This window comes from Aedes albopictus, chromosome 1, assembly GCF_035046485.1.
Source record: "Aedes albopictus strain Foshan chromosome 1, AalbF5, whole genome shotgun sequence".
Lineage (NCBI taxonomy): Eukaryota > Metazoa > Arthropoda > Insecta > Diptera > Culicidae > Aedes > Aedes albopictus.
This window is the reverse complement of record NC_085136.1, coordinates 303,507,386-303,530,400: the sequence shown is the minus strand read 5'-3', so window position 1 is coordinate 303,530,400 and position 23,015 is coordinate 303,507,386. Positions and strand designations below refer to the sequence as shown.

The 23,015-nt window shown below is 46.9% G+C and overlaps 1 protein-coding gene across 2 annotated transcripts in view; it reads left to right on the top strand.

The window, feature by feature from the left end:
* The first annotated feature begins 4,989 nt into the window (after positions 1 to 4,989).
* LOC109416369 (tyrosine-protein phosphatase vhp-1) overlaps positions 4,990 to 23,015 on the top strand; it is a 32,047-nt gene continuing 14,021 nt past the window's right edge. The window contains exons 1-3 of one of the 2 annotated variants that reach the window (XM_029874295.2): positions 4,990 to 6,464; positions 12,275 to 12,385; positions 18,589 to 18,816. In XM_029874295.2, coding sequence (XP_029730155.2) covers positions 6,404 to 6,464; positions 12,275 to 12,385; positions 18,589 to 18,816 — 400 coding nt within the window. In that variant the 5' untranslated portion in view covers positions 4,990 to 6,403. Of the gene's footprint in view, positions 6,465 to 6,620; positions 7,423 to 12,274; positions 12,386 to 18,588; positions 18,817 to 23,015 lie in introns of those variants that run through there. The other variant, XM_062847069.1, reaches the window with a different exon arrangement.

Sequence of the window (23,015 nt, the reverse complement as noted above, 5' to 3'; positions counted from 1 at the left end):
ATCCTCCTGAGAATCCCCTGAATTCTTCTAAGGCCACCTAAAACGCATCTGGGACTCCCTGAGCCCTCTGAGACTCCCTGAAACTCTCTGAAATCCCATAAAATTTGCCTGTAACACCCCAAAAAAAAACCCGCTGAATGCATCTGAGAAACCCCTGAATCCTCCTGAGACCACTTAAAACGCACCTGACATCTCCTGAAACTCCCTGATACTACCTGAGAAACATTAAGACTCCCTGAAATGCCCCTGAATCACCCTTGAGATCTTCTCTTGAATCGCCTCTAGAACCCCCTCCTTGTGGGACACCCTATTATGCGGTGCACTACTTTATATGTCATACCCCTTGGGTCTGCTGCCAGTTGACGCGTATTCAGCCAGTTGCTAGTATTTACTGCTATCACTGACGTTTACACACACAGCATAATCCACTCCTCTTTCTCCTGTTGACCGTAGCCCTGGAAGGACGTGTGCAGCGGCACTACTGTGTAAATACCGGCATTGCTCAGCGATACCTGAGACACCCCTGGAACTCCTTGTGACTAGCCCTGATACGCTCTACACTAACGCACTTTGAGATCATCAGCCTTATCATTGTTATCAGCCTTATTTATTATCAGTAAAGAACTTCTATCCTTACCTTCCCGTGACACCGGCCGCAAACAACCTTAGGGAAGATAGGGTAACTAACTCCCTTGGGAACTTTGGTTGTAGGTTAACAGGGAAGTAGAATTTGCTTTTGCAAGCCTGAGCATTTGTTCCCCAGGAGGAGCTATTCACAACAACATGTATTCTTCATATTAGGAGCGGCTGATCAACGTCCGAGTACCAGAGAAGGACCCTACTCTAACCTAAACTAGGTACCATGAGCCTCCGGAAAGTTGGGAGATTGGTGTCAGGTGTTAGGGGATGTGAACCAGCCGTAAAAAGTAGCAACTAAAAACACAGAATAATACGAACAGAGACCAACAACGGTAACGATTCAGGCGACGAAACAGACATGCTTGGATTGGAAACTCGATACGTGCATCTGACGATCTCTCAACTTCATTGGGAGCACTCGTGTACTCGCCGATAAACCGAAATACCCGACGATTCGGCATCGTAGCGCTGCAGGACACAATCCATGGTTCGAACGTTTAGAGGTACCATACCATCTACCAAAGCTGTAGCAACACCTGGGAGCTGAGAGCAGGTTTCATCGTGAAAGGATATATGCAAGCAGAGGCGCGTGATCGCTTGGTACCCGATTGATATAAGAATGTGCAAAGCATGTCGATCGAGGACCGATTCTTCATCTTCAATAATCAACGTGCACAACCCTCACTCTGGAAGCACTGATGATAACAAGGGCGCATTCTACGTGCAGTTCGAACGCAAGTTCGATTGCTGCCCAAGCTACAACGTCAAGACGACGGAGGAGACCGAAACGCTCAGATAGTCCAGGAGGAGGAATTTAGACTGAAGATTGCAAAGTTCAGCAAATGCCTACGATTCATCGATTTCGCCGCCTCCAAGAACATGACCATTCGTAGTACCTTCTCCTTACTCAGTAAATCTTAATTTTTACGCCTGGAGATCACCACGGCAAACGGAATCACAAATCGATCACGTTCTGGTAGATGTACGGCACTTCTCCGACATTATCGACGTCAGGACCTATCGTGGCGCCAACATCGACTCCTACCACTGTCTAGTGATGGTCAAACTGCGCCCGAAACTTCCCGTCATCAACGGTGTAAGGTACCGACGACCGCCACGGTACAACCTAGAACGACTAAAACAACCGGATGTCGCCTCAGCATACGCGCAGAATCTCGAGGTCGTGCTGCCGAACTAGGGCGAGCTGAGCTCGATGAAGCCCCTCTAGAGGACTACTGGAGTACAGTCAAAGCAGCCATCAACGACGCAGCCGAGAGCACCATCGGGTACGTAGAACGGAATCGACGGAACGGATGGTTCGACGAAGAGTGCAGAACGGTTTTGGAGGAGAAGAACGCAGCGAGGGCGGTAATGCTGCAGCAAGGGACCCGACAGAACGTGGAACGTTACAAACAGAAGCGCCTCTTTCGGGAGAAAAAGCGTCGCCTGGTAGAACCGGAGTGCGAAGAAATGGAGCTGCTGTGCCGTTCCCAAGAAACACGGAAGTTCTATCAGAAGCTTAACGCATTCCGCAACGGCTTCGTGCCGCGAGCCGAAATATGCAGGGATAAAGACGGAGGCCTTTTGACGGACGGACGTGAGGTGATCGAAAGGTGGAAGCATCACTTCGATCAGCACCTGAACGGCGTGGAGAACGTAGGCACGGGAGACCACGTCAATGAAGGGAACGACTACGTCAATGCAGCAGAGGATGGAAATGAACCAGCTCAAAACAAATAAAGCAGCTGGTAAGGATGGTATCGCCTACTCTTCAACATCGCTCTTGAAGGTGTGATGCAACGAACTTATAAGACCAGTGGTCGTCTACGGATTCGAGACATGGCCCATGCTCGAGGAGGACCTGCAAGCACTCGAAGTTTTCGGGTGATCTTCGGCGGTGTGCAGGAGAACGGTATGTGGCGGAGAAGTATAAACCACGAGCTCGCTGCACTTTACGGCGAGCCCAGCATCCATAAGGTGGTCAAATCCGGAAGGATACGGTGGGCAGAGCATGCGAGCATGTTGCCAAGAATGTCGGACAACAACCCTGCAAAGTTAGTGTTTGCTACCGATCCGGTTGACACAAGAAGGCGTGTGAGACGCAGTAAACACGATGGGCGGACTAGAGAAACCGTTCTGTATTGTACTAGAGAAATTTCGACGAAGATTTTTGGTAAATCAACTTGAAGCATTTCAGAAAAAATCCTTCCGAAGTAGTCTGGAAGATAAAGTTCATAAAAAGTTCTGGAGAAATCCACTAAGACTCTCAATATATCCTGTCGAATCAACCGTATTATGTACACCAAAATGAGGATGCATACCTCCGTGGATTGGCGACTAACAACACAGAACAACACCGTGCAAATCGAGGTAGAAGGCCTTGAGAAAGGACACGCCGAGAACGATGATGATTCATCCAGTCATAATTGCGGCGGCTTATTCCACCTGGAGAAGTAGGCGGATATTTTTGGACAATTAGGAAGGCTTACGCTCACCCACCGAACACGCCTCCTTCATTTTGAATGCCAATAAAAAAATCAACGCTTGCTAAGCTGTGACTCTTCTATAGGTAATGCATTTCTTCGCACCACCGAATTCACGTGCATCGCCCGCAAGTCTAGGCCTGCTTTGCTAATTATCGAATCCAACGTGAACGTGTCGCGATGTCCGACGCATGCACGCCGCTTCCCGGTGCGATGGCACTCTGGTGGTAGGTAATATTCCATTTCGAGGTGCATGCATGCAGTGCACCACCACCGACCGCAAAGCAAAGAGAAGATCGTCGTCACAACAAATAAATAAGGTGATGGTAAAAGGCGAAAACGAAGAAGGTTTTTCTTTAAACGGCCGCACTAGACGGGTCGCGGACGGGTCCGCGTGTTTAGTGGAACATCACGAAGCATAAATCGAGGAAATCTACAACTCCAACTCCATGCGAGCGGTTCGGCGGAATTGTAATCGTATACTCCACCACACCAGTCATTGCATATGCGCTGCGCATGCATGCAACATGCTACGAAATAGCAGACGAAATTCATGCATCCAGTTTGCTGTGCTGAGCTGTGGCAGCGAACTAACCTCAGCTCAGCTCAGCCGTATCAGCAACATCCACCAATACACTACACAAGCATACGAGGTGCATATGTGGGGCGGTGAAGAAGCTCGCGGTGCAAACAGTGCCAATCAACGAGGGCTAGAGCGCGGGACCAATGTTCGTCCTATCGGTTGATTTTTCCTATCAAACGATGGAACGAATTACAAGACAAGTGACAAAATGAGTATCAACCCTACAATTACGACGACGACGAATGAATAGCGTACCAGCCACCAGCAGCAGCAACGGCAATATGTACATGATACATCACAGCAAGCGAGAAACTTAGCAGCAGAAGGTCGCCAAAGAAGAGGAGAATGAGGAGAGGAGACTGTGACAGGCAGCAGGCGGTGGACAAGGGGATGTTGAGGAGGCAGCACAAGTATAATCATTCGGATGAGTCATACTTTTTCATACAGGCAGCAGCAGCAGCCGTTGATGGCAGAAGAAGCGCCAGAGCGGGCGGGGTGTATGTGTGTGGACGGTAGAGCGGAGGGTAAAAAAAAAACGAAGAAACGTAAACACAACATCAACAACTGGTGCCTTGTGTAAACACATCAATGGTGCTGGTGATATCGCTCTGGTGCGGTGTGTGTAGGTACAAACACGGATTGGCTTCTTGTGGCCGTGTGAGTAACGAACGGGTTGCTGATGTTACGCGCGCTTTGGATTTCGGATTAGGGGTTGGTTAGATGAGTGGATGACAAATGCTTGTGATATCTTGATATAAGAATGTCATTAAAATGATGGAAGAATAGCGAAAAACACTCAAATCTCGGCGAAATGTGTGGAATTTTCCCATAAGTGGAGCGTTTTGATCGAGACAACTCTGCAGCACATCAACCCATGATCCATATGATTAGAGCGCCACAGTTATCCAGCTGGTTTCTAGGCTATCATGAAGACTGAATGATGGTGTGCGTGTGTCAACATAGGACCGAGATGAAACATAATTCTGCACGAGGAGGATGCGTTGCAAATAAAACATTAACGTTTTACTCGATTGAAAAATGAAATACCTAAAAGTAAAATGGAAAGGAATCATGTAAAACAGGTAAGTATGTATTATCTGTCATTTTTTTAACCTTACCAATATCTGTCAATTGTCAAATAAAAACATCCATCGTTGCTTGAGCGCATATCGCATCGACCCCATTGTGTTAACGTTCGATGAACTTGTCTGAACAGTACAGGGTGGTGTAATCAATTATCACATCAAACTTATGTGTCAGGTAATGAAACAATCATGCTCGCAAACCAATCTAAAACAATCAAGAATCTTCCAGTTTTGGTTCGATAAATCGCCGAAAATGCCAGCTCACCCTGTGCGAATAACTCATGTATCTCACACACTCGTCGAATCTGGAGACACGTGCAACTGTCGCCAAACACCTTTGCAACCAAATCTGCTGGCAAGACGACTCATTTCCGTGTGACGTCACCGCGCTGCAGGGTTGTATTGGTGTTATCGAACCGGCAGCACTGTATTGGTGCAGCCCTGGCGAGGAATGTGGTTACTGGCGAGCACAACCCGACCCTGCAGTCGGCCGTCATCAGTCGTCATTCGTATTTCTGTGGTCGGTTGAACAGCACGCGCGTGTAATTCCGTTCACTGGTACGAACAAACGAAGGACTGCATCCTTTTGCGCGCTCCTGAAGGAACATCTACCCGTGCCACACGTTCCAGGCGATTCCTGTTTAATAATCCGCATTCGTCGTCATATCTCGTCAGTTATACGACTTATCACGACCAGTTCGCGCGTATCGCTATCGCATCCGGTTCCTTTGATCGACGAGTTTCTTCATTTGGCTGGTCGATCAACTCTACAAACGTGCGATTCTGGACCCAAATGATGCGGATTAGCTTCACAACAAGGATTTAGCTGTAACAGAAAACAACAAAACCAGAAACAAGTGATACAAAGTGAAATCAAGTGCTTTTACTTCGGTGACCAACACTTTTACACACACAAATAAAGTGCCGTTTTTTTTAAACGAATCCAACGTAAAAGGCTGTGCAAAGATACGAGCCGAGTCAATATTGAGTGTAACAAGTGCGAATAAATTGGGCTTCAGCTTTGATACTGCACAGTGCGCGAGTGAGAGAGTATCAAGTTGTGGAGTGTACTCACAAGAAGGTAAACTCAAAGAAAATAAATTATACTTAATCGGCCGACCGTTGTGTAGTAAATCTCTTGCATAATGTCGAGCAAGTACAAGTGATTCATATGTGTATTAACCCGATTTGTGTGCATTACAATATTTTAATTACAACTGCCAAGAGCGAAGAAACCAGTGATTGAGAAAAACAAGATATCGAGCAAGAGCGAGAGAAGGGTAAAACACGAAGATTTCATCAGGTCCCGATCGCTGGTGAGATCATTTCTAAATAAAGCAGGGGTGTACACATCAACAGGGACGAAAACGCGCGCGCAAAATAGTTTTCCACTTAAACCATCCGTCAAAGCCTACTACTTCTTCGAGGGGTGGTAACACAACAAACGTTAGCTGTCAGGGGTGTAACCATTGTCACCTGTCAAAATTATCTCCCATCCGTCATCGTCACGGGCAGTCGCTTCGAGCTCCACCGGCAGCAGCACTAGCAGCAGCAGCACCGTCAAATCACCGCCGGTGGTGACAACCGGAGCTGTGACAACGTCCACAACCAAGATGAGAATAAAGCGCGAATCGACCTGCCTAGGATTGCGACTCATGCCCGCCACCAAGCTCGGTAAGTACCAAAGTCCTCTGCGCGTTTGATACGCACCTCTAGGGTGGTCCATGCTTATTCTGAAACTGCAGAACTTTGTCCAAGACATCATCCTCACAAACTGACAGGATTTTAAGGTTTTGAAGAAGAAACAAAGACATTTCATTACGCATTTGTAAGGTTCCAGTTTTCCTGAATCACTCCTAAGCCGTTACAAGATAACCTAGGTATTGGTGGTGACCTTTCGTCGATTTGATCAAAATGTCTTGTTTTTGGAGACCTTGATTCCAAACGAATTACCTTCCTTGTTTGAAAGGTCGCCTAGAGATTCTTCATTCAAAGAGTAACCAAACAAAACAACATCAAGGCTTGGAATGCTTGATTTCACCCCTTTTGGACCACTCTAACGCACCTCGGAGACGTAAGGTTGCGCAGTGGAGTACATCACACCTCCGCGACTGTTCTATTTTTGATCCTTTCGAGTCGTCGAGCGTAACAACAACGAGGTGGTGGGCACCGAAACTAGACCACATACCTCCGCAATGAGCTGTCTTCCCTCGCGCTATTGGTCATCGGACCTTCCGCCCCCTCGATCCCACTTCGCTCCACGCTTCCTCCTCCTTCTCCTCCATCGGAACCGATTTATAACAACTGCACTTTATAATTAGAATCTCGTTCGAGCACGACGACGCGACGTAGATCCCTTTGGGCGGCCCGAGCCAAACGGTCTCTCACAGCTTCCGCGCGCGCGGCGGGACCATTAGTCTCGCCCCAACCAAAACACCAACGACAAGTGTCCGTCGTCGTCGCCGTCGCCTCCGGCCGTGTCCGACTGTCTGTCTGACTGTCTGTGTTCATCATACGTGTGTAAGATCTGCTGCTGCTGCCTACACCTACGCAACACGGATTCCAACAACCTGCTCTCTCCAGACGAGGACAACTTCCTCGCGATCTTCGGCGATCAGCATCATGGCTTTCGGTAGGTCGATCAAACAATCGAAGCAACCCTGCAGTTCGGTTGAATCTCGCGAAGGACGAAAAATGAGTGTTTTGGAATTCTTGTGCATTCCGTGTGGTACACGGAAAACAACTTCATCAAGTTCTTGAAAGATCTTTAACAGATTGTTTTGATTCAAACTATCAGATAAGCGGTGTCTCCAATGTCAAACTGACGGCAAATTCCAAGAAGACAAGATTCTGTATCAACTTCAGATAACAATCTTCCCATCCGTGACCTAATACCGTTCGTAGAATCTTGACTTACTCCACTAAACAGCTAGTCCACTTTCCTTCCTGCTCACTGTCGCCATTGTTGACATTCTTATCGCGCCGCACACGATATACATCCTGTTTTACCAGTTGAATATATGCATAATTACGGCCGATTCCTGGAACAACGCGCCGTCGCAGTTCTTCAAACGTCCCTTTGCAGTATTTACTACTCACTAGTATATCCGCACCAGCAAGTGACATCATCACCTGAAACTTTGCTGTGGTCATCGCGTCGTGGTCGCCGCGTCATCGTCGGTAAACAGTGCTCGGAAAAAACTGTTTGTCCATAAACTGCCTTCGGGCCGCCAAGATCATCCAAGCAGGCGCTGTAGTTGTTAGACGCCGAGTAGTAGGTACTCGTAAACAGCTGGATGATAGGCTGCAGTGAGTTGCTTAAGCTAATGATGTTTCCCGTGAAGCCAAGCATCAGTCACTGAACTGTTCGCTGCGCTGTGTACACGATCAAAGCAACCCGAACCCGAGTGATTCACCCGTCTGCTGCTGCGGTTCAACATAATCCAGTCAGCCAGCGATCAGTGGCAGGGATTCCGGGAATCCGTGCGCTGGTGGCAACTATAAACGAGAAAACCGGGAATTTTCTGCATCGCTCGGCAGTGATGAATACGACCGATTACTCGAATCTCTGCTGGATTTGGGAGCGATTCCCGTACGGAGTGTTGCGGCTTTTCTTGTCCGTAGGTTGTTTACTAAAGTATCCTTTGTTTAGAATCTAGTAGAACCATCGAATGCCAAACTATACATATCACTTCTTGATTATGTTGTTTGACTGTTGATTAATTATCAAAAAATTAAAGTTTAAAGTCAGATACTAGTTTGATATTTTCCATACAGACAAAATGATGAAATTTCCAGCGATCACGCCTTCAATGATCACTTGAATTCATGTGGGGGGCGCATCGTTTTCCTTTCGATTTGACAGTTCACACTTGCGCCTTCTCTAGGCCTTGTTGCACGAAACTCAATTTCGTACAACTTGCTCACTTGAAGATAATAATGTAAACAAAAGCTTGGTAAGAAAATCGTTCTGTTCATAATGTATCTACTCCTGCAACGCAAACTTTTCTGATCTTATTTTCATGCAAAACTTGCTTTTCTTAGGTTGCAGGGCTGTATTAAGTTTTCAAATCACAGCCCTACTGTTATGCTTAACACAAGCCACGGTTTTTTCGGGGAACCGATTTCATTTCGCTGGTAGAACCACTGTAAACAAAGTAGCGCCGTCGTTTGCATTAGACCCTTCCGAGAAGATTTCGATGGAAACTGGGCCAGTTCTGGCTGTGGACGACCCGAGCAAAACATTTTGCGAACGTCAACATTGTTTGGATCGAATCGAAGACGATTTGACGTTCTTTTCATATAAAACTATTGTTTCCAATGGTAGTTTCCGTCATTTTTATGTCGGATTGTCATGCTTTTGTAAACAAAGGCAACTAGCCTCACCAACAGAAACGTCATCTGCATTCCTACTGACACTTCTGGGCCCATACCAAAAGGGAAAATTTCGACCATCCACACGTCTCTTCATTTGCGTACACGTCCGCATGCCTTCGTAACGCAGACACCCGGGAGTTCCCTCATTCACACTTCCCTTCGCACAGCCAGCCCAGGAAAATCTGCGCCGAATGAGTCATCCATAGCTCTGATGACGACGACGGTTCAACCAACTGAACACTCTGCAGCAATGCTGTAGCGGAGCACGCAAACAGGGCCTGTTGAATGTGTTTCAAAATATGTTTGAGAAAACAGCAATACCAACAACCACAAACCGAACGAACGGAGATGCTGCGAAAGAGAGAAAGACATGACGAAGAAACAGCAAACCTCAAAGCAGGAAAGAAAATGAAAATAATCCACCGCCTTCTGTGCCGTCCGTCCGTCAGTTTCCCTCCGCGCTCGGCTTGGCCTACTAGACGATTGCAAAGCCTGGGGGTCTGCCAATGCTGCTGGTCGATCCGTCCGTCCGGCCGTCTCGTCTGATGTGCTGCTTGCTGCACGCACGCTAAACGGAAGATCAAAAAGAAGATCAACCGAACGTCGAGTTACCAACCAACCAAGACGATGACGATGGACGAGCCGCCCCGCGCGCTCGTACGGTTGATCCGAAATGGATTTATTATTTTTAAATTAAATCTCCTATAAACATCTGAGTCATAGCCATCGGAGAGCAGTGCCAGACCGCCGCGACGATCGCCCTCTTCGCTTTTTCCACTGTGACCAAGGTGGCGAAACGGCGAAACGAGAGTATAAATGTTTATAAGAAGTTTATTTTTAATTGTAGTAGGCTATGGACGAACGGACGGATGGACGGACGGCGAAGGACGCTAGCTATGTATTGCGCTGCCGGTTCGTATTACATACCGCGCCACTGCCGCGCCGCCGTTGAAGTCAGTGGAACGAACCTGCTGGACACGACGAAGACGGCCTTGCCGAGTTGCGTTGCGTTGCGTGTACGGCTCTTTATGTTTTAAACTCCTTCGCATGTTGCTTGCTCGGTGCCGCTGCCGCTGAGCAGAGCGGAGCGACCTCGCGAGTGAAGGGAAACATACCAGCACCTCGGATCGCGGTATATCGATTGCGCTTTTGCTGATCCGTTGGATTTCTCGAAACGATGCTAAGCAGGCCTGGCAGTGCGAGAGAAAAACGGCTAAAAATGACCGCCGAACCATTTCCCGAACTCTTCAACCGTGCACGCTCACACATAAATCACGCTGATTTACGCTCGATTTTCTAATGATGAGAGCTGAAATGATGCCATAAAACATTAATTTCTGTTGGCCGACGAAGAACACCCCTTGGAGATTGTAGATTGACTTGAGCAAGTGACTCATTCGGGCGCAGAGCCGCGTAGGTCGTAAATTCGCACCGCGGACGTGCTGCTGTAAACAATGTCTGTTTCTGTAATGCGTTCTGCGCGGCTACTATTTTAAGATTTAAGGCGCCGCTTCGTTTGATGACTTTGTTCGCAACGAGTATCCAGCAGTTTGTTTAGGTGGTGCGTTTCGCCAAACAATCCACTTTCCAGTAATCATCCACCTGCGCAAAGCAGGAAGTCTCGGCTTGCTACGATTACAAGTGGCAGCCATTTTCTTCTGCCAAGCAAAAAAGACTCCCAACATCCCGCTGTGCTCACAGTTCGATTGCAAGGTGCGCAACGTCGAAGCAACAGGCAAAAATACCAATCCGTTTTGCCCCGCCATCCTCACTCCGTGCCACAATAGAGCTACGACGGCACGGCGAAGTGCAGCGCAACAATCCAAGCAAGCCGAAGAGCCAGCAAAGCCTGCCTCCTCGTCAGCAACACCAACATAAAACACAGACAAGAGAAAAAAGAAGTACGACCTTTCCAAGTTTGTTTCGTGGCTGGCTGGCTGGCTGGTTGCCGCCGCCACCAGTTTGGATTTCTTCACAGCCGCTGGAGCTGGAGCCACCAGAGCACGTAACAAAACAAGTTTCTCGCTCGCTGCGAAGCCCACGGAACAACTCCAACGAGCTGAATTCCACTCTCGGCTCGGTGCCGCCACCCGACCCCTGCGCCTGCCCCGGTCTTCGCAGGTGTGCCCCGCGCCGCCCGTGCGATCAACGATGATCGAGGAGGCTGTTTTTATCAACACATGAATCAGCAGCAGCGCAGCCAGCAGGTTTCGGGCAAAAAGTAAACAAAGCGCTGTCACCAAGGAAACGCGCTGGGAGCTGAGGTTGTACAGATTGCTGCGCTGCGCCTGCCACTGAGATCACCACGCTAAAGTATCTACCTCCACTCTCTGGAGTTGTTCGTTTCTTTTGCGTTGGGAATTCGCTTCCTGGATTGCCGGATCGTGCGCAGAATTCGCATTTGTGGAAAAAGTCACTCAACCTGAGAATATAAAGAAAACATTGAGTTTAACGTTGTATGCTGTGAAAGCATGAAAATAAGAAACTTTTAGCTTAGAACGACAAAACTTGGGCCAGGAGTTAATAATCCAACGGCAGCAAAATCGCTCCACTCCAATGGAAAATCCCATTTGTATCTGACACCGTGTGCGATGGCAGCCCTGAATTTCTATTGTTCGAGATTATTTGACAGCTGAAGACTCTCGAAGCCCAATTAGTGAAAGTATTGCACTATAACTGGACTGAGAGCGAACGAAAGTGCTCGTTGAAAACTAGATTACTTTTATTTTAGGTTTGTTGTTGTACTTACACCTAGAGGCAGGACAGATCTAACGGGAGGAATTCGGTGCTGGAGATGTTGTTCAGAATTCCTCACTGTTCCTCAGAATTTCTCCCATTTCTTCCAAAGTGTGATCTGGCACCAATGTCAAACTGCAAAGTGTTGCGTGTGCTGAATGAAAATTGGAGTTTTGGGGATGTCTTTCGACCAATTTCGTCGATCATTGATAAAAAGAGTAACTCAAAAATTTACAGAGTTGCTCTCGTTTGCACAGTGTCTTGCCCCTAGACTTACACATAGATGGCACTGCAGTGCGTTAGCACCTCTTGTTCGCATTCTCTTTCTTATCATCATTCTAATTATCATCCCTTTCCTTCTATTTCCGCAGCAATTCACAATCCGCACAAACGACACAAAGATACCTGCGATGATTCATCGATCACGCCCGGCACACGGATCCCGCTGGCACGCAGCTGTTCCAGCCCGGCCGTTTCCTACGGTAAGTGGAGAATCATTTCTATGCTCTGTTTTCTTCGCACCGCGCCGGACACAGCCAGAGAGAGTCCGCCGGACTCGTTAATTCAATTAACGAACTCGGCGTTTGGTCCACCGTTCGTTGCGCGATGGCGTTTGGTCGGTTGGTAGTAGAAGTCCGTTCCGAGCCAGGAATGAGGAAGTCAGCAATTTTTCGATTATTCTACGGTCGGTGGTCGCTGGAGGATTCATTTTGTTGCTTGGCCTTGCCTGCGTTTTGAACAGAGCATTAGTGATGTTCAAATGGTTTGTTTAAAATGATCAAAGTAGGTTATGCTTTCGATAAGATGGACTTAGATCTATCTCACAACAACCTGCCTTAAGAACACCCCTGAATTTCTGTGACACCCCTACTGTTCTACAGAAATAGAACACCGTGTCCATTTCACGATTACGATTCTCGGTTTTCTTTCGAACAAACAGGAAGCGAACATGATACCCGCTAACGACTGGCTTCAAAAAGAAGACATATGCGTAGGCGCGAGGCCTGCTCCGTACAAACGACCACTTGCAGTCGCAGCCTACTGCGATATGTCGTGCATTAATATCGCGCTTCGGCCATCGACGCATTTTTCATCCAGTTCGCGCTCGACCGTCGCCAGGATGTTATGATTTTCGAAGCCAATAAGCGCATATTCTAGTACTACAGCAGCGGAACGTGTGTTCGAATCCGTTTCGCCCGCCGCTTTGTTTACCTTGTCAACGCGCGGTTAACAGATGTAAAATGCATGTCAGCGCAGTAAAGTATAATCTTCGGAAGCTTTACAGCGGCGCACGCTAGCCCCTCGCAACGATTCGCTCATGTGACAAATGTAACGGCGAGAACGTGGCTACAGCCCGGACTCCGGCACCGTACTTTCATTCATGGTTATTCATTATGAAATTTTATTGTTTTTCCCACATTGACGGGATTTTTTTGTTGTGCTCAGCTCCCTCATAGCGCATATCGCTCTCGCTTTACGGGCATACACGGTATACAGCGGCGGAATGATCGTTCGATGGAGAAGAGCGGCATCGGATCGGATTGAGTTTCATTCAAAAAAATGAAACCGCACACACAAAGAACGGATGGAGGAGCGATCCAAGAGCACACTGAATAAGCGTAAATACAGCATATGCAATGCATGCAAAACTCGCCTACTTGTGTGAATAATAAAAAACGGCAAACATGTGAATCGCCAGCTTTGATAACCCTCTAGAGGTTATCACAGCCGGCTGCATAAATTGGCTCTACGTTTTGCGATGATGGCAGCACTGCTGTCAATCATCGCGCAGAAGAAGTGCACGTTTTGACAGCGCAATGTACCGTGCGTCGCGATCGCACACGTCACGCGTGAATTACGTAAACCAATCAGCATGCTAATGGACAAAACAAAGCTGAAACGCCACGGCAGCGAGTCTGTAAACACTATCTGCGTGCATTTGTGTGCGCTTGGGTTTGATGGAAAAATCACATCTATTTGCGCTTTTTACAGAGACTGTTGTAAACAAGTGGCCTGGCACGATCACACCGACATGCCGCGCTGCACCCGCTGATTTCAGCTTTCTGTTTAGTAAATCATATGCACTTCTACCACACAGAGCGGTCTCGAACGGTGCCGAGTATAGCACACCCCTGCAGTCGAGTCCGCGGCAGACGGCAAGTGGACAATCAAAACAAATTGGATCGGTTTATAAAATCGACGCGGTGAAAAATGGTTCGCTCGCCGCAGTTGGCCAGTTGGTCACCAGAGGAATGTCCGTGCATTTTTCGGGCGCTCAGGCACCGCTGCGCTGCGATTGACAATTTGTCACACCCCTGCAACGCCATCGCAGCCTATCCGTCGTCGGCCTGTCAATAATGCGGAAAATTGCCGAATTTCACCCACAGTGCGAGTTCTATTTTCGATTCTTTGGCTCTTTGGCTGTCCACAGGCCCACGGCTTCGCGGTCAATATTTACATGCCGAACGGACCGCAGTATGTCACCGATCGCCGCCGATCCTTTTGCAGCGGCGATGCGCAAACTAAAAGAATATTATGAACTCATCGCTTGAGCAAGCAACAGCAGTCAAGCGCAGCAAAAAATGATGTCATTCTCGAAAATAAATAAACTCGTACCGATCGGGCTCGCGCACGACTGACTTTTCGCTGCGTACCGTGAGAGAATTCGAATTCGAACGATGCGTGTGACAATCGAATTTTTGAGGACCTGTCAAATCGAACAGTGTTGGCAGACAGTTTGATTAATGATATGCAAAGCAGCACCGCGAAGCAAGCCATGAAATCATATACTTTCGCGGCGGCATTTCCTGCCAACAAATAGCCAAAGCATCCACCGATGACGAATGCGCTTGTCGTCTCACGCACGATTGGAATCGAGAAATAGCGACGACTCGCAACAGCGGTTTGACAAATTTCACCTGTTGATGATCAACCATGACACTAAAAAAAAGCACGCTGCGGCTGTCAAGTGATCGTACGTCACTTGTCGGAACGATCCGATTGAAGCACTCTCTAGCCTCACGGAATTAAGAGATTATTTCACGTCGTCGCGTCATTTAGCCTTTCTTTTTGCCGCGCCGCGCCACTATAAATAGACGAAAGAGATTTTCGACTTTTCTTTCTTCTAGATTGAGCAGGTTGATTCATCCCAGCTGTGTCCCGCTGCGGCTTCAAGGACGGTCAAGCAACTTTCCGCCAAATCAAGCTCTGTTGGGACGGGAATAAAACACGAGCGATAGCTGTTGTCAAACAACAAATTGTAAAAACACTGTAGGGCTGCAAAATAAGTAGGGCTGCAACACGAGTAAAATTTGAAAAAAAGGCATATTCGATCACTTTTGGCGTAATTAAATTGTGGTTAAGTTATTAATTTTGCAATAATGCAAAGCTCAGAATTATTAGGCAAGATTTTGGGCTTTCGGATTCCAATTCATAAAACTATTGTGACGAGGGGTGAACGAATTCCTCCAAATATTACTCACGCTTTTGTCCCCCTAAAAAAAAAACTAGTCAATCACGGTGGCGTTAAGCCAATCGTAGTTGCGCTTCGCCTTCTTGGATAATAAACAAAACCTGTTTCGCTAAAATAAAAGCTTTTGTTGTTATTTTTGGTCTCACACTCTCGCGCGCGTGTTCAAGTGTGTGTGTGTGTGTGTGTGTGAGTATGCCGCGATCGCGTTTTTTTTCCTTCACACATTAGTTCGATCACACTAAGCACACTCCACTCCCACTAGCGGAGAGCGCGCGCGGGCGCGATGATCGGTCCGTTGAGGAATTTCGATTGTCCGCGATGCACGCCGACAATTCCGCAAACACACCCCTGCTATCTGTCATCGAACGTCATCGCGCGAGCGTCGCGGGCGGAATTTTGGACAGCCATCAGCGTCGCCTACTCGGAGCGACGAAAATGACTTCCACTGCACTGTGCCTTGTGCTACGGTGTGGCGAACAGCACCACCGCTGCATCTAAGCAAGCAATCACAGCAAATCAGCTCCATTTAGAGACAAAATAAGCGTCTCATTTGTTGGGCTCGTTGTCATAACGAGGTAAAGTGGCATACTTTGATGGCATAATACCTACATCGCGCATCGTGTTATGGAACTGATGATGTTGTTGTTGTCGTTCGCTAGTTGACAACAATGATTCTCTCGTGTCCAAGATGGTGAACAGCACGTGCTTGTACGACTATTTTTAGCTTGTCGTCAATCAGTCGCCAATCGCAGGGCTTGAAGAAGCAATTCATATGTATGATAATTTGCACAATTGGTAGCAATTTACAGGCGCGACGCGAGAACCGCGATTGAAAGATGCGTAAGTGACAACGTAAACAACGAGATCACATGACACATAAGAAGCGAAGACGTACAACAGCAATGACAACACGAATCGGAGCAACAACCAGACAGAAGGCAGTGTCATCAATGTTGATCATTCTGATTCGAAATATTTTGATTATCTGTAGCTAACGAATATGACAAAAATGAGTCACATTTAGCGGTTCGATAAAAGGCAGCGTGTGGGAAAAGTTCATTAGGCAGCAGAGAGCTATTGCGCAGCGAAATCTGTCTGTCTGCTGAGCTGGCACACAGTGGCGAAGAGCAAGCAGAGACGATTCAATTAATTAGGAGTCACATCATTGTTCAACTCATTCATTCCTAATTTGTCGCTCTAATGAATGGTTTACATCGGCACCGAACACGTGCTGGAGCTCGATGATGTCAGTGTGCTGCTGCCAGCTGACGATGGCATTTTTAAGTGACACTTGGCTGCACCGAGTTGAGGCACTTTGATCGGTGGATTTTGACTGATCATCGGATTGTTTTTTTTTGCTGATCGTGATCGAAGTAACCCGAAACGGTACTCGTGTAAGCGTTATTTATTAATTGGGTTTTTAAATTAAGAAAAATGTATTGATTTTTTGATTTTATACGAAAGAGCACCTTTTTCTGAACCACCATGATTTTTTTCAGATTTTTAGAACTTTATTTTGGTACCTAAAATCGCTTTCGAAGAGATTTTTCGAAACCACCTTTTGACAGCTGGCCAACTGCTTGACAGCTCCGCCCAGTACAAAATGCGACGAGGGGTGATTCGACAAATCGCTCCCATACAAACTTCAAACTGATTTTAAAATAGGTTCCCGGGCACCAAAATTCATGAAAATTTGGATTTCGGCTCAGTTTTGCATGCAGATTCTGAATATGGAATTATCTCAACACCGCTAAAGAAGCCAATTGATCGACGAGGCTTTGGTATGTTTACAGTAGACGTTCGATGAGCGCAAATTCTTTGTCTGGAAAGGAGCTATTGAACGGTTATCTGTCAAAATTATGTCAAACAAAATGACAGGCATCCAAGCATGCATCGTGATGCCTGCGGAATGTATATAATTATTCCAATATTAATCTGTCACTTTGACGTCTGTCAGTCGTTGCAATTAGTGAATAAAATTCATATACTTGATATCAAGAAATTCTTCATTACACCAACAAAGCTAGCCATGAAAATGTTTGACACTCATTTTGACAGACCACACACAAGCACGAAAATTACGGATCAAATATTCTACTTTATCGATCTTATCGCCGTCCTTTTCATGCTCATGTTACAACTGTCAAAATGACCTGAGACTTGTCAGTCATTTTGAGGTTAGGTTCGTTGGTGTAATCAAGAATGTTACACATATCGATCGTCAACTGTATCTGTTAAGGTTGAACACGTGTCATTTTCAAGCGGAAATCAGCGCGTCAATCGATTCGATTACCGATCCCGAAACGGGCATTTCAACACCAGCAACGGTCCAAACCGAGGCGATATATCGTGTTACAAATAACAAATATCGCCTTCTCATAATTGAAACCCTGCGCGCTCTCTTATCGCCTCTGCCTGCCTGATGCTTCGACGTGTGGCCCCAGAGACAACGGGAAAGTGTCAAACAGTGACTCATTTCTCGCACTCACCCCTCGTCGCACATACATGCGGGGCGCGCCGTTCGGATATCGGACGTCAGTTTTAATCATCCACCTCCCCCTCGCTCTCGGCTGATTGCGTCGTTCGATTTCTTAACTTCTGAACGGATGGCCCGAGTAAAAATATAATTCTAAAGCATTTATCTTTATGTTTGTTTTGAACCAAGTGTCAAATGACAATTAAACAAGATATACATGAGAATATTTTTGATCTGAGATTTTTTCCGTGTATCATCTCAAATGTCAACAGAAACAACATCAGTCAACAATGAATTTTATTACGTCAAGGTTAACAGGAATTGTCAAATTGAAAATGTTTGACATTTTTAATGTTCCAATCAATATTGTTTCGAATGAAACGTCAAAATCTAATGTCTATTTCTATTCGGGACCACTTGTGTACGCTCCGCAGCCGAAAACACTTTATTGATGTATTTCGTTATCGCCTTCTGATATTGCCTTCATTCGCCTGCTCTCCCACACACCCCTACAGAGCACAGCCCTGCGGGAGGGCTAGTATTTATATTAATTTGCTGGGAATTTATTGCCACAAGTACTCTTGTTGCCACCGTCTGTCTACCCGCACAGCGCGGAATCTACGCGTCCCACTACTGCCACCGCCAATCGATATCAATGACTCATACAAATTTGATCCAATTAATGCCACTTTCCCCCTTCTATCCTGTTTCTCTTTCATTGACACGCATTGAAGCAGACATCGAATCGCATCCCGCATCGCCCGTGTTCCCACATCTTCTGCTCGGCAACGGCCGGGACGCCATCGATCCGTCCACCGTCGGAGCCAACTGCGTACTGAACGTCACCTGCCAACAGCCCGCGGCCAGTTTGCTGAAACCGGGCCTGGAGTACAAGCAGATCCCCGCCAGCGACACCCCGCATCAGAACATCAAGCAGTACTTCCAGGAGGCCTTCGAATTCATTGGTGAGTATCCCCAGAATTCACTTATCGATCGAGGTTAATGACTTAACGAACCGCGCTCGCGACGTTCTTACGCAACGTGTGCCTCATCGACCCAACGAAGTAGAACGAACAGTAGCCCTCGCAGCAGTGCAACCCGTATGGGCCCATACTCTCCGTTTAACAGAAACTTGTTTTGGTGCCAAACTGCATTCCAGCGGTCAGACCAGTAGTTCGCCGCCACTAAACTAACAACCTTCAAGCGACCCTAGGGTCTTTCTTTCTGTGGCACGCGAAAACTGGATCTTTCCTCCAACCGAGGAGGTTCCCTGCAATGAAAATCAATCATTACCTACAACAGTGCGCTCGCTCGCTTCTCGCGTCTTGCGCCCCTGCAGCACACCAGTACAGACACAAGTAACGAGAGCCCAGTTGTGTTCAGGTGTACTGCGCTGCTGCTGCAATGCTTTTCACAGTTTATTTTCGCCGCCGTTTGTGTTGGTACCGATACTGGTTGCGTTGCCACTCGGTACTTTAAATATAGCGCATTTAGTTCACCACTGGACTATCGCACTAGTTTTCACGAGTGCGAAAACGCTGATAAAAGTGCGCGATTGCATCAAATCAACTCGGTGTCTTCAGAGCACTTGTTCACCATAGATTGAAGAAATAGTGCGCCGAAGACATCAACCTGATTTGATGCAATCGCGCACTTTTATTTACATTTTCGCACTTATGAAGTCGCAGTTCGCAGTCCAGTGGTGAACTAAATGCGGTATATATGACTCATCATCATTTATCGGTGATGGGTGGAAGGCAGCCACCGCACTTCAAGTGCTATTTTGTTGTTTCAGTGCGGTACGGCACGGCGGCGAGCAGTGCTCGATAGTTTCTTGAAACAATCTAGGTACCCTCTTGGATTGGCAGGTTGGACGTCAATCAATAAAAAGGTGGTCAACGCGCGGGTTCGGGAAGGTCCCCGCTCAATCATTCTCGGCTCGCGACTTGGCACCTGTTGGAGTGGCACACCGATGATAACGATTCGAGCATCTTATTGCGCCCGGTTGGGTTTATCGTTTGTTTTCTTCTTCGGTCCGTGGCCTGATAAGACATTCACATCGAGCGATGAGACCTGGAGGGCGTCACGTGGTCTGGTGCAAACGGCGGAAAGTCTTTTGGTTGATTTTCGCTGATTTTTTTTTTTGGGAGAAAAGAGATTCAACAGAACTTCATCTGAGATTCGACAAAAACTTAATTTAACAGAATATCAACTGTGATTCGACAGAATCTCAACTGAGATTCGACAGAATCCCAACTGAGATTCGACAGAATGTCAACTAAGATTCGACAGAATGTCAACTGAGATTCGACAGAATGTCAACTGAGATTCGACAGAATGTCAACTGAGATTCGACAGAATCTCAACTGAGATTCGACAGAATCTCAACTGAAATTCGACAGAATCTCAACTGAGATTCGACAGAATCTCAACTGAGATTCGACAGAATCTCAACTGAGATTCGATAGAATCTCAACTGAGATTCGACAGAATCTCAACTGAGATTCGACAGAATCTCAACTGAGATTCGACAGAATCTCAACTGAGATTCGACAGAATCTCAACTGAGATTCGACAGAATCTCAACTGAAATTCGACAGAATCTCAACTGAGATTCGACAGAACCTCAACTGAGATTCGACAGAACCTCAACTGAGATTCGACAGAACCTCAACTGAGATTCGACAGAATCTCAACTGAGATTGGATAGAATCTCAACTGAGATTCGACAGAATCTCAACTGAGAGTCGACAGAATCTCAACTGAGATTCGACAGAATCACAACTGAGATTCAACAGAATCTCAGCTGAGCTTCCACAGAATCTCAGCTGAGTTTCGACAGAATCTCAACTGAGATTCGAAAGAATCTCAACTGAGATTCGACAGAATCTCAACTGAGATTCGACATAATCTCAACTGAGATTCGACAGAATCTCAACTGAGATTCGACAGAATCTCAACTGAGATTCGACAGAATCTCAACTGAGATTCGACAGAATCTCAACTGAGATTCGACAGAATCTCAACTGAGATTCGACAGAATCTCAACTGAGATTCGACAGAATCTCAACTGAGATTCGACAGAATCTCAACTGAGATTCGACAGAATCTCAACTGAGATTCGACAGAATCTCAACTGAGATTCGACAGAATCTCAACTGAGATTCGACAGAATCTCAACCGAGATTCGACAGAATCTCAACCGAGATTCGACAGAATCTCAACCGAGATTCGACAGAATCTCAACCGAGATTCGACAGAATCTCAACCGAGATTCGACAGAATCTCAACCGAGATTCGACAGAATCTCAACCGAGATTCGACAGAATCTCAACCGAGATTCGACAGAATCTCAACCGAGATTCGACAGAATCTCAACCGAGATTCGACAGAATCTCAACCGAGATTCGACAGAATCTCAACCGAGATTCGACAGAATCTCAACCGAGATTCGACAGAATCTCAACCGAGATTCGACAGAATCTCAACCGAGATTCGACAGAATCTCAACCGAGATTCGACAGAATCTCAACTGAGATTCGACAGAATCTCAACTGAGATTCGACAGAATCTCAACTGAGATTCGACAGAATCTCAACTGAGATTCGACAGAATCTCAACTGAGATTCGACAGAATCTCAACTGACATTCAATAGTATCTGTAAAGATTATTAGATGTTCGTTTGAGATCCTTTTTGACATCGTTTCGTTCCAAATTTCAGATATCAAACACCCTTAGTTTCAAACTGAATCTCTGTCAGTGATGCAAGTTAAGACTCGCTCTGATATTCAAATTGGACCATACTCTATGATACAGCATTGAAACCAGACAAAACTGCCCTCGCGTTTTGCGTTATCAATATTCTCAGGCACCCCGATCGAGGTCGCGCAATGCCTTTTTCGCGTTCCCATCATACTGAACATTATACAATGCAGTGTGAGAGAGTGTCAACCAGTCGACTTCCGGCTTGCTCGCGGTTTCCACTATTTTATCACACGCGATTGCCGCAATATGTGGTCGTCGGGCCGATAGTGATGTGTAAAGTCGTCGTCGCGTGGTTGCGGACATTCAACTGTTGTTGCGGAAGCGGCGAAACGAACGCTCTGCGTTATGATCTCTTGAGCATCGAAATGCTGCTGCGCACAGCTTCCTTGGACTGGATTCCGCACCACCGCACACATGGCGGCTCCATCATTGCTGTAACAGGGAACAGGGAAGCAGTCAACTTCAAGGCCGCGCACGCTCGGATCAACATACCCGTCGCCATTTAATGATTGTGTTGTGATTACTTTTTTGATTAGCGTAGCGCGGACAACAACGGCCTTCTCCGCCATAGCTGTCAATTTCGTTAACGCGTTTCTCCTTTGAGTCTTTGTCCAACGACAACGGTCACCATACCAACCGGCGGCGACGTTGGTGCTGCGCTGCTAGGCGACGAAAAAAGTCGATGTCTGCTTGGATAAATGGTCAAGAAAGGGGACACACGGAGGGGTACGTGCACCAGCACCGCAACGGTCCGCGCGCGCAAGTTGATGTCACTGCTAAATTTGAGCGACCGCTCGCGCGCGAAGCGCTCACAAATGGGCCAAAAAACTCGTATAATGCCCCGCTAGCCAGAGACCGAAAGCCGGTTGATTGCTTACGCTGGTTAAAATTAAATCTTACGTAGCCCCACTGTGGTGTGCGCTGAGCTCTCTGCTGCTGGTGCGGTGTCAGTGCGCAGTTCGCATTCGCAAATGTAAATATAAATAAATAAGCTTATTGAAAATGGCTCGATCACACCGGCGTCCGTTGCCGCACCCCATTCTCCTGTGGTTACTTACAGGATGAAGAGGTGAATTAAAAATTATTAAAAATTCATTCAACTCTCTCGATTGCCTGCCTGATGATGAAGGCACGGTTGCGTTTGTTGATTATTAACCAGCACCGCCGCGCACCACGACGATGACAAAAGCGCCCCGGAGATGACAACAGGCTCAATTTCAAGGTGTCATCGCAACTTTGTCATCGTGCAAACAGTGTCATACCCTTTTTGGTGCCGGTGAGTAATCAACGAGCACGCACCGTTTTTGTCATCGAGCGCGCTTTTGGAGAACGTTGAGCAGCCTACTTGGCTCTTTGGAATTCAAAGTTTGTTTATATTTGACTGGTTTCATGCTTAGG